The sequence below is a fragment of the Lasioglossum baleicum genome, chromosome 19 (assembly GCF_051020765.1).
Source record: "Lasioglossum baleicum chromosome 19, iyLasBale1, whole genome shotgun sequence".
NCBI lineage: Eukaryota > Metazoa > Arthropoda > Insecta > Hymenoptera > Halictidae > Lasioglossum > Lasioglossum baleicum.
In genome coordinates, this window is record NC_134947.1 from 7,886,132 (window position 1) to 7,900,220 (window position 14,089).

General features: G+C 38.7%; 1 protein-coding gene across 9 annotated transcripts in view; it reads left to right on the top strand.

Annotated features, from left to right (window-relative positions):
* The window catches only part of Cask (peripheral plasma membrane protein CASK), a 601,001-nt gene that overhangs the window by 491,131 nt on the left and 95,781 nt on the right, over positions 1-14,089 (top strand). For all 9 annotated transcript variants that reach the window (XM_076443708.1, XM_076443712.1, XM_076443710.1 and 6 more), the window contains 2 exons: positions 9,305-9,496; positions 12,203-12,367. In XM_076443708.1, the coding sequence (XP_076299823.1) occupies positions 9,305-9,496; positions 12,203-12,367 (357 nt within the window). The remainder of the gene's footprint in view (positions 1-9,304; positions 9,497-12,202; positions 12,368-14,089) is intronic.

Below are 14,089 nucleotides of genomic sequence, written 5' to 3' on the forward strand. Positions count from 1 at the left end.
TTCCTCCGAGCAGGATTTACATATAGATTAGGCGTTCGCGGGACACGGGAAATAGAAACGTGGCGCGGCTATCAATGCGGCCCATGTGACGATTTTGGCTCGATTTCAAGTAACCAACCGCCAGGACGAACGTATACCGTACTACCGTATTTCTCTCTGTTCCATCTATGTGTCCTGGGGTTTCTTCGGCACTGTTCGCCAAAAATATCGCACCATTCGACTTGTTGTTCGCAATTCTTATCGGGCGAACAAACACCTACAAAGTTTATTATCGTCTATCCTTTGGTTTATCGATGTCCAGGGATTTGACCTGTACTACGTACGGTTGTTTACTGCAGTAGGCTCTCGAGTCGCTACGTCAAAAAGGATCTTGGAAATATTCTTTTAAATAACTTAGGGGACTACGCCCCCTGTTCGCTTCGCTCACCAACCCCCGCGGCGCTAAACGATAAAGAAATTAACCGGATGAAACATAAAATAGTGAAAAATATAAAAGATTTCAACGTGAAAAGACTTCTGAGGGGTGAAATGAATTTTTATTTAACTACTGGTTCCCACAATCGATGCAGAATATTTTTATTTTGCGCGAAGATCAGTCTAGTAATTATATAAAATCTTATTATAAGTTCCTGTAATTGCTGTCTATAGCTATGCAGCTTTTCTTGAGAATTCTTCGAAACCATTTTACAATGGTGTCCCAAGGTCTGCGAGGAAGATCATCGAGAGAACGTTGACTCCTAAGGCCGTTATTAGGCCGTTATTAGACTAGGCCACTGGTGGCGCAACTCGGTTGCGCCACCAGTGGCTCAGCACGTCGTGGGGCATTGAAACAAATGTAACCTATTAGACTACGGTAACTGGTGGAGCCACCAAAAATAGTTGCCGATCTGGTGGACGGCATCGGCAACCGGCCGGGCAACATTTGGTGGCGCCTCCACCAGCCGGGGTATTGATTTGAATGTAGCCTATTAGGCCGTTATTAGACTAGGCCACTGGTGGGCAACTTGGTGGCGCAACTTGGTGGCGCCACCGAATTGAAGAGCTTTTATGAATCGGTAACTGGTGGTACCACCAAGCGTTCATTCCCGCTGTCGATGTAACGCTGTGTCGTGTTCTTATGTATTTTACGATAAATGTGGTGGTAATTTGAACGTCAATTGTTCATGTTTTCGCGATGCTGGTGGCGCAACTTGGTGGCTTTGTCTAATAGGCTACATTCAAATCAATACCCCGGCTGGTGGAGGCGCCACCAAATGTTGCCCGGCCGGTTGCCGATGCCGTCCACCAGATCGGCAACTATTTTTGGTGGCTCCACCAGTTACCGTAGTCTAATAGGTTACATTTGTTTCAATGCCCCACGACGTGCTGAGCCACTGGTGGCGCAACCGAGTTGCGCCACCAGCATCGCGAAAACATGAACAATTGACGTTCAAATTACCACCACATTTATCGTAAAATACATAAGAACACGACACAGCGTTACATCTACAGCGGGAATGAACGCTTGGTGGTACCACCAGTTACCGATTCATAAAAGCTCTTCATAAAAGTTGCCCACCAGTGGCCTAGTCTAATAACGGCCTAAGAAAAGTTGAATAAAACTGAACACAATTTTCACAGGAATAGAATAATAAACGAGTAAAATTGCAAACGCGTGGAACGGATCCCGAAGAAGACGTCAGGGCTGAAAGTAGGACCATTATCTCGCGACACGAAATGAAATCTCGCACTCAGCCGAGTAGATGGAAGGCGAACGAACGCGGGGAAAATAACAAAGTAATCGATCGGAGCAATAAAAGCCTAAAAATCGTCGGAATGGTGTGGGTTTGGTCGGCGAGCGTGTAAACACTGAAGCCTAAGTGTCCGGGTCAGGAAGATTTACAGTAGCCTGTGCAGAGGGATTCGAACGCGATCGTCCTCGTGGCAACGGCGGGATGGCTCTTCAGACATTGGCAACATTCCAGGGAATTATTCCGACACTTTGCAACGTACTGGTTGCAGCATGCCGTATCGTATCGTATCGTATCATAGCGTGGCCGTGTGTCGCCGCAGCACGAGCAGTCCCTGGCACTTGAACCGTTTCGCTCTTCCGCTTTCTCGAGTCAACCGACGTGACTTTTCCCTCATTAGGGAGCTTGAAGACGGCTTAGAATCCACTGAACGTGTCGACGACCAAGCCCGAGAAATCGGTGAAAGAACACACCGGTGTCGCCTCTTCCTCTCATTCCTCTGTCTTCCTCTCTCTCTCTCTCATCCCTCTCTTTGAGAGGCCGCTTCCTTCCTTTCGCTCGGGGTTAAGAGTGTAGAGATTTCTATTTTACGTGTATACAAATACACGTGTATTTTAACCCGTTGCTTAACCACCTCTATTCAATGGATTTTAAATGTTTACGATTCACAGCTCGCTATTCCGCGAAAAGTTATTCAACAGCAACGACAGTTTTCGTCGTGAACCGACAAGTCGTCTTCGGGAATGTGATCCAATCATTTTTTTTCGGAATTGTTCCCCGCAAGAAGATTTTTAATCATTAATAAGCCTGCTAACAGGCCTCCCTTCCGGTAGATTAACAGTTGGAATGGTTGGACAGTGTTTGTATAAAAATCAACGTTCACCTTCACAACTCCTTGAGCCGTCCACCTACTATATTAGTCATTGAGACTGCTAACAGGCTTCCGGTAGGTTAATAGTTTGTATAACGTTGAACAATATTTAGATAACGATAGTCCCCCAATCTCCTAGCCTACAAATCAACAAATAGTTTGTATAACGTTGAACAATATTTAGATAGCGATAGCCCTCCAGATCTCCTAGTCTCCAGATTAACAACTTCATCAATATCGAATAAATTTTCACTATATAAGGGAGGTATAGACACATTAAAAATAAAAACACACTAGGTAAATACAAAAACAACTTTTGCTCGTAAAGTTAAAGATCTAAAGATCGAGAGAGATCTAGCTATGGTTGCCATGAAATCGTAAAAACCATCTGTCCGTTATGGGTTACCACTTCGTGTTTCATGTTTTAGTCGAATCAACACGACGTTTTTATTCGTTACACTCTAACAAATATTTTTGCGAATATCCAGCGGCCATATAAACACAAGACTGTCGTGCAATAACAATCTTGCCCGTGTTATTAGTTGGAATTCATGTCTAGATACAATTTGACGTTTGTTATGCAGGTAGCATTCGACAGCAACAAATATTTACGGACTCAAACATTCGTTCCTGTTTTTAATTCTTATAGGTAACTCCGCAGCACATAATTTTGCTTAATAGGAAAAATAGGTATATTACACAAATAATAATACACTAGAAAAATTCAAAACTAATTGTGGTGTACGTACTGGACTTCTGATGGGTATTTCAATAAATATACGGCATTAATGGTATAATATATACTGTATTACGGAACACTACATTGCACGTGTTCGTACACGTTACGTTTTACAAAGAGACGCGGTGAACACTCTTGGCGTCACTAGGTGGCGTCGATACATTATACTAATTTTTGCTGATAAAGTTAAAGATGTTAAGCCTTTGGTAGCTAGTTTGAAACGTTAGCTATTTGTATTCGATTAAATCAGATCAGCGTTGGTACCAAAGCAGTATGTCCAAGAATATGCAAAAATGTAGAAAGACTTGCATCAATCTAGTTATGGCTGCTTTGAAATCGTTAAAATCATCTAATGTCGCTTCAGTACACATTCGAGATGGTGGACCAAATTAATTTGTATTAAACTCGATAAGATCAGCGTTGGTACCAAAGAAGTATGTCTAGAAATATGCAAAAATGTAGAAGGACCTGATTGAATGTAGTTATGGTTGCTTTGAAATCGTCAAAATCATCTGATGTCCCTTCAGTACACGATCAAGATGGTTAACTATTTGTATTAGACTCGATAAGATCATCGTTGGTATCAAAGAAGTATGTCCAAAAGATATGCAAGAATGTAGAAGGACTTGCATCAATCTAGTTATGGTTGCTTTGAAATCGTTAAAATCATCTAATGTCCCTTCAGTACAAGTTCAAGACAGTAGACTCCGATTAATTTGATTAGACTCGATAAGATCATCGTTGTTACCAAAGATGTATGTCCAGAAATATGGAAAAATGTATACAGACTTGAATGAATCTAGTTATGGTTGCTTTGAAATCGTCAAAATCATCTGATGTCCCTCCAGTACACATTCAAGATGGTAGACTCCGGTTAATTTGATTAGACTCGATAAGATCATCATTGGTACCAAAGAAGTATGTTCAGAAATATGCAAAAATGTATAAGGACTTTAATGGATCTAGTTATGGTTCCTACGAAATCCTTAAAATCGTCCCGCTTCGGTACACATTCAAGATGGTAGACTCCGGTTAATTTGTTTTAGATTCAATAAGATCAGCGATGGTACCGAAGAAGTATGTCAAGAAATATGCAAAAATGTAGAAGGACCTGAATGAATCTAGATATGGTTGCTTTGAAATTGTCCAAATCATCTGATGTCCCTCCAGTACACGATCAAGATGGTTAACTATTTGTATTAGACTCGATAAGATCATCGTTGGTACCAAAGAAGTATGTCCAGAAATATGGAAAAATGTATACAGACTTGAATGAATCTAGTTATGGTTGCTATGAAATCCTTAAAATCATCTGATGTCCCTTCAGTACACGATCAAGATGGTTAACTATTTGTATTAGACTCGATAAGATCAGCGATGGTACCAAAGAAGTATGTCCAGAAATATGCAAAAATGTAGGAGGACTTGCATCAATCTAGTTATGGTTTCTTTGAAATCGTCAAAATCATCTGATGTTCCTCCAGTACACATTCAAGATGGTAGACTCCGGTTAATTTGTATTAGATTCAATAAGATCATCGTCGGTACCAAAGAAGTATGTCCAAAAGATATGCAAAAATATATAAGGACTTGAATGAATCTAGTTATGGTTGCTTTTAAATCGTCAATATCATCTAATGTCCCTTCAGTATACGCAAGACGGTAGACTCCGATTAATTTGATTAGACTCGATAAGATCATCATTAGTACCAAAGAAGTATGTCCAGAAATATGCAAAAATGTATAAGGACTTTAATGGATCTAGTTATGGTTCCTACGAAATCCTTAAAATCGTCCCGCTTCGGTACACGTTCAAGATGGTAGACTCCAGTTAAGAGCTGCGCGAGGGTTTCACTCGAAACAAGAGCCGCCCGTTTCAGTAATAAATAATCGTCCGACGGCTTATTGACGTAGCAAGCCCGCCGGCTGAATGCACAGCCTGTCCCGTGTCCCGGCGTTTACCCGCGAGGCCTCGTGTCGGACGAATAAACAACCGCGCTGATAAAACTCAGCATTTTTCATCAAGACGGCTCGAGGCTCTCCACTTTCGGCGGAAGTGAATTAAATTTTTTGCGAAATCCTCGTTCTCGTATTCGAGCATTAAGGTCAAGACGCCTTAACGCGATCTAACGAACAAGAATCTGGAACGAAACGATGTAAATGCGAATGCGTGACGTCGTTAGCAACCACGCGGCTACGAAACTCCGCGGAATTGAAACGTTTTCCAGAAATAAGGGCTCAAATATTGACGCGCGTGTTTGTTTTCTAATTAGGCTGCGGCGACTCCGGTCAAATGTTTGCTGCTACTGGACCCGATTTAGGGTTTAGTCGCGATGACGCGTTGTGGAATCGGTATAGCGCAAACACGCGCAGGAATATGTGCAAATTCTGATCCTTGTGAACCTGTAAATGTTTTAGCAGAAAGTACGCTGCGCTTTGAAAGTGATAATAGGGACAAATCTTCGGCTACTGTGTTTCTCAAGTGCACTAGACTAACTGAATAATTGTACGCAGCTTGATAAAGTTCTAGAAGTGAACGCCAAATGTTTTCCTAAAGCACAATGAACCTTCTAATACAGTTGAGTGTCCGTTATCCGAATCTCTGATGCCTGAAGTCTCTGTTATCCCAGCATAATTCGTCTGGGAGTGGCTCGATCTAGTAAAAGATCTAGTAAATGAAAGAATTCTTACTAAGAATTCAAAGTCACCACGTTTCAGCCAATAGCGGAAGACGCGTAGCGCGGAGTAGAGGTACCACGTGGTCCCCACAAGTTTCTCACTGCCTGATGGACGATCAGTTCCATTGTTTTGTCGATATTTCTTCTGAAAACTCTGCACTTGTCTTACCGTAATGCCACTAGCGCATAAAACAAGTCCCAGCAAAAGCAGAATTCACTGAGGAAGACAATTTAAAGAAAGTTGAAGTTTATACGTCGATAAAGAAACGTTGAAAAACGTTTTTCCAATGACGCGTAATAGGGGCTGAACTACGCGAGCAACCATCTAGGCGAATTCGCTTGTATAATTGAAGTAGTTTGCAGAACTTCGCGGTTTGAGACATGTCTGGGCAGGAACTCGGAACACCAAGGCCAAGACTAAACCGCAAATTCGGACGAGCTGTGCAAATAGCTTGTTTGGAACGGTACTTGGCCGTCCATGTGTCGCAATCAAGGAAGCAGTTTGATGAAACGTGCCATTACCGATGTTTGCCCGAAGAATCGGGGAACTCGAGAAACCGACGATGAGCACCGGTTACGAAACATAATATAGCGTGAACCAATCCCCCGCGAACAACGTGGACATTTCGAATGTATGAGAAGTAGAAACACCGTCGCGGACGGCTGGTGTTCCGCAATTGTCGCGAAATTTTGATCGGGAACAGTCGCACAGTGGTCGGAAATCGCCAAAACGTGCCAAAAACAGGAAAGAGTACTCCAGTTTAGTTCAAAATTGATACTCATAGGTTTTTAGGGTCGCTGATTATAAATCTGATGTCAAAATTACAAAAAAAACTTCAAATCGATCCGCTATACACTAACAGCAGAATAATCTAAGAGATAGAATCTATTACAGGCATGGGAGGGGGGCAGAAGTAGCACGCGTGATAGGGGTTCTCAAGGAATACCCGTGGAATACCCCCACTTCTCCATGGCTGCCATAGTGCTCGCAGCAACTACGGCCGCCACGAGGATTGAATACGGACATTTATAATACGGACAGTGGCGCACCCAGGGGGGGGGGGGGAGCCAGGGAGCCAAGTCCCCCACCAAGAAAAAAATGTTCAGCTTCCAAAATTAAAATCGCGGAATAGCCCTGGGTACCGATGATAGATATTTTGGCTTAAAAAAAAGGTCATCACGCAAAACCTAGGGCTGGGTTCAACTCGACCCCCCCAAGATTACATCCTGGGTGCGCCACTGAATACGGACATGCACTCCGCATTACAAAAATAGTTATAATAACTAAAGTGGCACCTAAGGGTGTCCGATTTTTGTTGATTCTACTATACTGATACTATAATCTAAAAGTGTATTCAAGTCCCATGCTCACAATCCCTCAAAATCGTAACTATTTCCCTAGTTTTCTGAAATTTTTGTATGAAATTTTTATACATCCCGCATAATAGATTATCCATAATTATTTGCACCTTATACAATACATAAGTATGATTTACTTACCTCCAGGGGTGCCCTCCATATTATAGAATGAAAATTAGCACAATATAATGTATATGTAGCGAGTTATGCACACTTTGCTGACGCGATAATTCGCAGTACGTAGCTGCGCTCTCAAAGAATGTCACTTTCATACTGAATTTCCCGGTTTTGTAGAAGGGCCAGACACATTTTTCAATAACCATAATATAGCCCAAACATAAGTACAACCAACCCAAGGATCCAAAACTCTCGATTTGAAAATTCATTTTTTCGATTTTTGGGCACGTTTGCGAGCAAATCGTCCACTGTGAGTGTCGTCGCGAAAATATTTGATACATATTCTTCCCGGGGAAATATTGGAGAGGAAAATTGCCCATGAATTTCGGGTGGGAAACGTATTTTCTGGGAAGTTACGGGAACATCAATTCTGTATTCCATCTTTCATTTTAATTTTATAGTATGTGTCTCGATTCAATTTCGTATTCTTGGAAGGACTTTCTATTCTTCAGCGTTGCGTAAAATGACGAGGCTGCTGCGTGCTTGATGTAAAATAAATTTGTTCGATAATTTCTCACAGAATTATCTTCACACATTAAATTATGATTGAAGAACGTGAATAAGTCATGTAATAAATTATGATGGTAATTATAAGTAATGATAAATATATAGTATGATTTTAGCAATGAATAAAGTGACAAGGCTGTGCTTCCAGTCCAATATAAATAGATTTATTCAATAATTTCTCCCAGAATTATCTTCATAGATTAAATTACGATTGAAGAACGTGAATAAGTCATGTAATAAATTATGATGGTAATTATAAGTAATGATAAATATATAGTATGATTTTAGCAATGAATAAAGTGACAAGGCTGTGCTTCCAGTCCAATATAAATAGATTTATTCAATAATTTCTCCCAGAATTATCTTCATAGATTAAATTATGATTGAAGAACGTGAATAAGTCATGTAATAAATTATGATGGTAATTATAAGTAATGATAAATATATAGTATGATTTTAGCAATGAATAAAGTGACAAGGCTGTGCTTCCAGTCCAATATAAATAGATTTATTCAATAATTTCTCCCAGAATTATCTTCATAGATTAAATTATGATTGAAGAACGTGAATAAGTCATGTAATAAATTATGATGGTAATTATAAGTAATGATAAATATATAGTATGATTTTAGCAATGAATAAAGTGACAAGGCTGTGCTTCGAGTCCAATATAAACAGATTTATTCAATAATTTCTCCTAGAATTATTGTCATAGTTTAAAGTTTAAATTATGATTGTAAAATGGAGAACGTGGAGTTGGCAGTTTCATTATTAATGCGCGTAATAAATGAACATAAAACGAACTGAAGCTTGCTTTGAAGAAATTTTCCTTGCTCAAGTGCAGCAGAATTAGCTTAACCATTTACCTGGGGAAGACGAGGAGTTACCTTGTAATTTTGTTTGCCATTACTCGTTGAAAATTTGTTATTGTCTTCCTAATTCGACAAACAATTCTTTCATTTCATTGTATAGAATATCCACGTTATAAACTATATTGTATTTACGTTGATTGTGGTAAAATTTGTTTCCCCGAATGTTTACGATGAGTCATTTGGTTGAATGGTTAATAATTTTGATAAACTGTTACGAGTGGAGGATTTGTTTGTAAAATTGAACCGATATAATTATCATAAAGCTCTTATGGTGCAAGTGCTGTAGAATTTTCTGCGAATTATGGCGTCGTTTCGCTTTGGTCTACTCGCGCGATGGTATTAACTCGAAACTTTGTTGTTTCTTGTTGCAGGCGTTGTTGCAAGCGCACGACGTAGCTGGACACGAAGTTTACGGTGAAGAAGCCACGAGGGTGACACCGCCGCCTCTACTTCCATACTTGAACGGAGGCGATGATCTCGAAGGACAGAACGGTGATCTAGACCTCGAAAATGTGACGCGTGTCAGGCTGGTCCAGTTCCAGAAGAACACCGATGAGCCGATGGTGAGTTCGCTGAAACAGTAATCATAATCTCATTCTACATATTCTGACTGGTCTTTGTTTATACAAGGTGTTCTAAAATGTTCGAGTTCATTGAAAATGTTCTCCGCGGCTTTGTTGAGGAGTTATTAAACCCTTTACTACCGTGGGCGAGATATCTCGTTTCCACGATGTCGAAAGAACGATGCTATGGACGAGATATCTCGTGTATCTTTATTACTAACATGAAGTCTTTTTATTTTTTGTAAGTTTGACACGAGTAATCGATTTTAAGACGTGTTATCGTTGGTGGAAATTATTTAAAGATGATAAACATTAAACACTCCATATTTGACACAGTCCAAGTTTTTATTCCGTCGACAATTGTTTTTGCAAACTACACAATCTACTTGTTGGGTGAGATTTTTTCTGTGGGTTGTATTATATTTTTGTATATTAGATCTTCTACAGCGATTGCAATATTACAGTGACTCCCACTAATATTCGGACACTCTTAAAAACACCATAACCTTTTCAATATTGAACTATGCGATTTGAACTTTTTTGGGAAGCTAAAGCAATTAGATTACTACAGGATGTGTAAAGTAATTTTTTCAGAAATTGCACTTGGTCGGAATTGTAGAGAAAATATAAAAAGTTGCATTTTACAACTTTTTTGTATAGGCCTATATTGAAATTTTAAGAAATACATTTTGTTCTGTGTAAATTATACTCACTGTGGAAGTTTCATGGAAATCGGTTGATGCGGGAAAAAACAGTTGGAGGCCGAAAATCGTGAAAAACTGCAATTTTTACCATCTTTAAACGTTTGTAGCTCATTACAACGGCGTCCGATTTTGATGAAATTTTCAGAATATGTTTAATTGATACAGATCTACGAAACGTGTTTTCTAAATTTTCCATATAAGCCCACATAGAAAAGTTGAAAAATACAACTTTTAGTAGTTTCTCTGCAATTCCGACAACTTGCAGTTTTTTTTCAAAAATTTTTGTCACGTTCTGTAGCAAACCAATTGTTCTAACTTCTCCAAAAATTTCAAGTTTTAGAATGGCAAACTGCAGAAGAATCGCCCAACAGTAATTTCTGAACACAAAAGAAGTTTAATTTTATTGAACAGTGTTATCATGAGATCAGCAATTTGAATTTGAAGTAGTTTGTGCAATTATCACTCACGGGGTACATATTTAGCTCTGTTCATTTGTCAGAAATTGTTGTTCATCTATAATTATTTATAATTGTATGTTTGAAACGAATGTATCGACTTACGATCATAGAGAAATCGAACAGTTTAGAATATCTGCATCAGTGAATGAGCCAACTTGTACTCGAAGACGGTAAAAATAATGATTTTATTAATTATCACTCATGGGGTAGCTCTGTCCATTTGTTAGCAATTGTTGTTCATCCATAATTATTCCTTATTATGTATTTAAAACGAATATATCAACTCACGACTCGGTCATGCTGTTTTTGTACAGGTTATGTTTATTTATGTTTCTGTAACTTGCGCGAAGAACAGTCATGCTCCCCGCCAATCAGAAGCGATATGCATATTAATTTTTTGAAGCGCCTGTAGATGCCAACAATATCGAAAGGGTTAGTAGTTCATCTTTGATAAACAAATTACTGTCTCTCACAATTGAAGAACCCAGTTGTTTTATAAATTCTTTTCTTATTAGAGGTCGTTTGGAAGGTAATTTCGTTTTTCTAGTAGAGATGTCATTGTCTCCATTTGTCATTACTAAATAGACTAGACTGCGGATCTTTATGCATTTACAGCAAAGTTGAGTGGATGAAATTCGGAATTGTTGAGAAACTAAAAATTGAAGATGTCAACGTATAATTTCTCCTCTATTAAAAACATTCGATATAGTTTCTGTTTATTACAATCGATGCAGACAATTTATATTTTGTATAAAGATCCGTAGTCCAGTTATTACTTAACCTTATTTTGAAGTGCAAAATCATGGTATATCTTGACAGCTAACCTTTCGGACATCTTTTCCTGCCTTGTATAGTGCTTCATAACCATTCAATTATTTTTTTGTCATCGCATCAAATATGCAAAATCAAAGTACGTATTTCGATCGCCTTTTGTTTTTTTTTAATACCGCGATGGTACACAACTCCTGTGCATAAATATAATTTCAAATAAAGTCGTTTCGCTAATAAAAAACAGAAATTCCACTTATCTTTATGTCTTTAAGTTGCCTGAAAATCGCAACAGATCGTACATAACAAAATGTCATAAAATGTATTCTAAATGGTGAAAAATTGGCTTTCATTTTCCCTTGAGACAACGAAACGATGATGACTTTCCGAACGATCTAATCGAATGAAAGCTGTAGCTCGTGCTACGTTGACATTTTTAAGCAATCGCGTTTACTTGGACGGATTGTAGAAAGCGATCTTGACGGAGATTTCCGGGAAGTTCTCGCGGCAAATAACATTCGCAATGAAAAGCACGATCGCCAAGTTCGCTGTGTAAAAATAAAGATCGAAGTACGACACTCGACAGTGACGCATTGCCATTGCAATCTCATTCATAGAATAACGCCGGTTTTATGTTTGGTCGTTTCTTTTTTAAGGGCGTTCTCGAACGCACAAGATGGGCATTAAAGTGTAACAAACGCACGTCGCTCAAGTATAGCCATTCCGAACACAATTTCAAGGAGGATATTGTAATAATCGTGTATGCTTGCTTGCAGGGGATCACTCTGAAAATGAACGAAGATGGGAAATGCGTGGTAGCACGAATTATGCACGGTGGAATGATACACCGACAAGCGACTCTTCACGTCGGTGATGAGATCCGAGAAATTAACGGAATACCAGTGGCCAATCAATCTGTGAATGCGTTGCAAAAAATACTCGTAAGTGCTGTTAATATTGCAGAGATCGAACAATAAGTACAATTAGGTTCTTTTGAATCGCGATCGTTCGGCAGAATTCTGTATGAAAACGAGAGAGAGATACAGTTGCGCAATGGTTTATTGAAACGGACGGACGCTTTTCAGAAATGTTTTACTCTCCGTCCTACAGGATTATTTATATTTTATTTAATGCTTCTTTTTTGTACAAAGATCTGCTGAAACTCACCGAGGGAAAAAATCCGCGTTGCAAATATTAGAAAAGAAACGGATACATTTCCTTTTTTCAATACATTTTCGAAATATTTCAATTAGATCACCGAGGAAATTGTGGAGATACTTTTTCCACAATCCGTGGACAAATTTCTTGCTTCTCGTGAATTGAACTAGTGCGAAATTATTTCTTAAATGATTAAATAAATTATTGTGCTTCTTAGTATATCAATTGTACTTATCAGGGGTGTGCGAGAACCCGAAATATCGGGCTGGGTCTGGAACACGACGTTTTTTAAGCATTTTCGAAATAATTTATTCTTTACATATTTATAAATATTTTATATATTCAATATAATATAGGTGTTTAACACTGACCGTATCGGGTACAAAACGTGTGTCGTTTGTATATTGTTTTATAAAAACTCCAAGCTGAATTTATTTAGACATTTCACAATTTTTATAATGGAACGTACTCGAGTGAAGAAAATTATTGAATAATTTCTAATGGAAGCATCTTTATAATGTCAATGATTAAAAAATAAACGATGTGAAAGCGATCATTTGACCGGTCAGTCACGAATTCTTTTCAAGAGTATCACACGTCATATTTTTTGAAAATTGTCGGGAAACCCGATTCTCTTTCAGGAATCCGAACCGACTCGTTCCCACCATCGGGTTCCCGATATTTTGGGTTCTCGCACACCCCTAGTACTTATCGACAGGATAAGCTCCTCGCCCACGAAGAATTAAGATCCTAGTGCAGCAGTACAATTGATGGAACTGTAGAACAGCTACTTACTGCTACGTAATCAAAATTGTTAGCGACAATTACAAATATAAACAAAGAAAAGGCTGCTCTTTACTTTACCGGACTCAAAATTTGTGCCTTTCTCCAACGAAATATGATGTATTTGGTATGTAATCCAAGTAGATTTGTACCGAAGTTTCGATCCTCTAGGATCAATAGTTGAGAAGATATGGTCGTTTAAAGTTGAGCATATTTCCAGTTTCTTGACAGGTAAAATGTCAAAAATATGCTCAACTTTAAGCAAGCATAACTCCTGAACGATTGATCCTACAGGATCGAAACTTCGACCTGCATCCGCGCCGCACAGTGGGACCTTTCGTCCAAATCGGAGACAAAATCAAAGAACTTTCGATAGAAATGAGGTAGAGCGATGAAATTTTTTTAAAATTAAAGCTGAAACTTTGCAGAATATGGGAAAAATAGGGAGATTATGGTAAGAACGTTTTTTAACCTTGCACAATTTCGAGAAAATTGTGGTGTTTCCAATACCACGCGCGGAAAATTTTTTTTTTTGAATATGCTGTGCTTTATTTCCCGTAGATTTGTTCACGCTGATTTCAAATCTGGTCTCAAAATTTTTCTACGACCTCAGGATATTGCAAAATCGATATCTTCAAATTGTGAAAGTTTAACGAATTTTCTCAAGGTTAAAAAACGTTCTTACCATAGTCTCCCTATTTTTCCCATATTCTGCAAAGTTT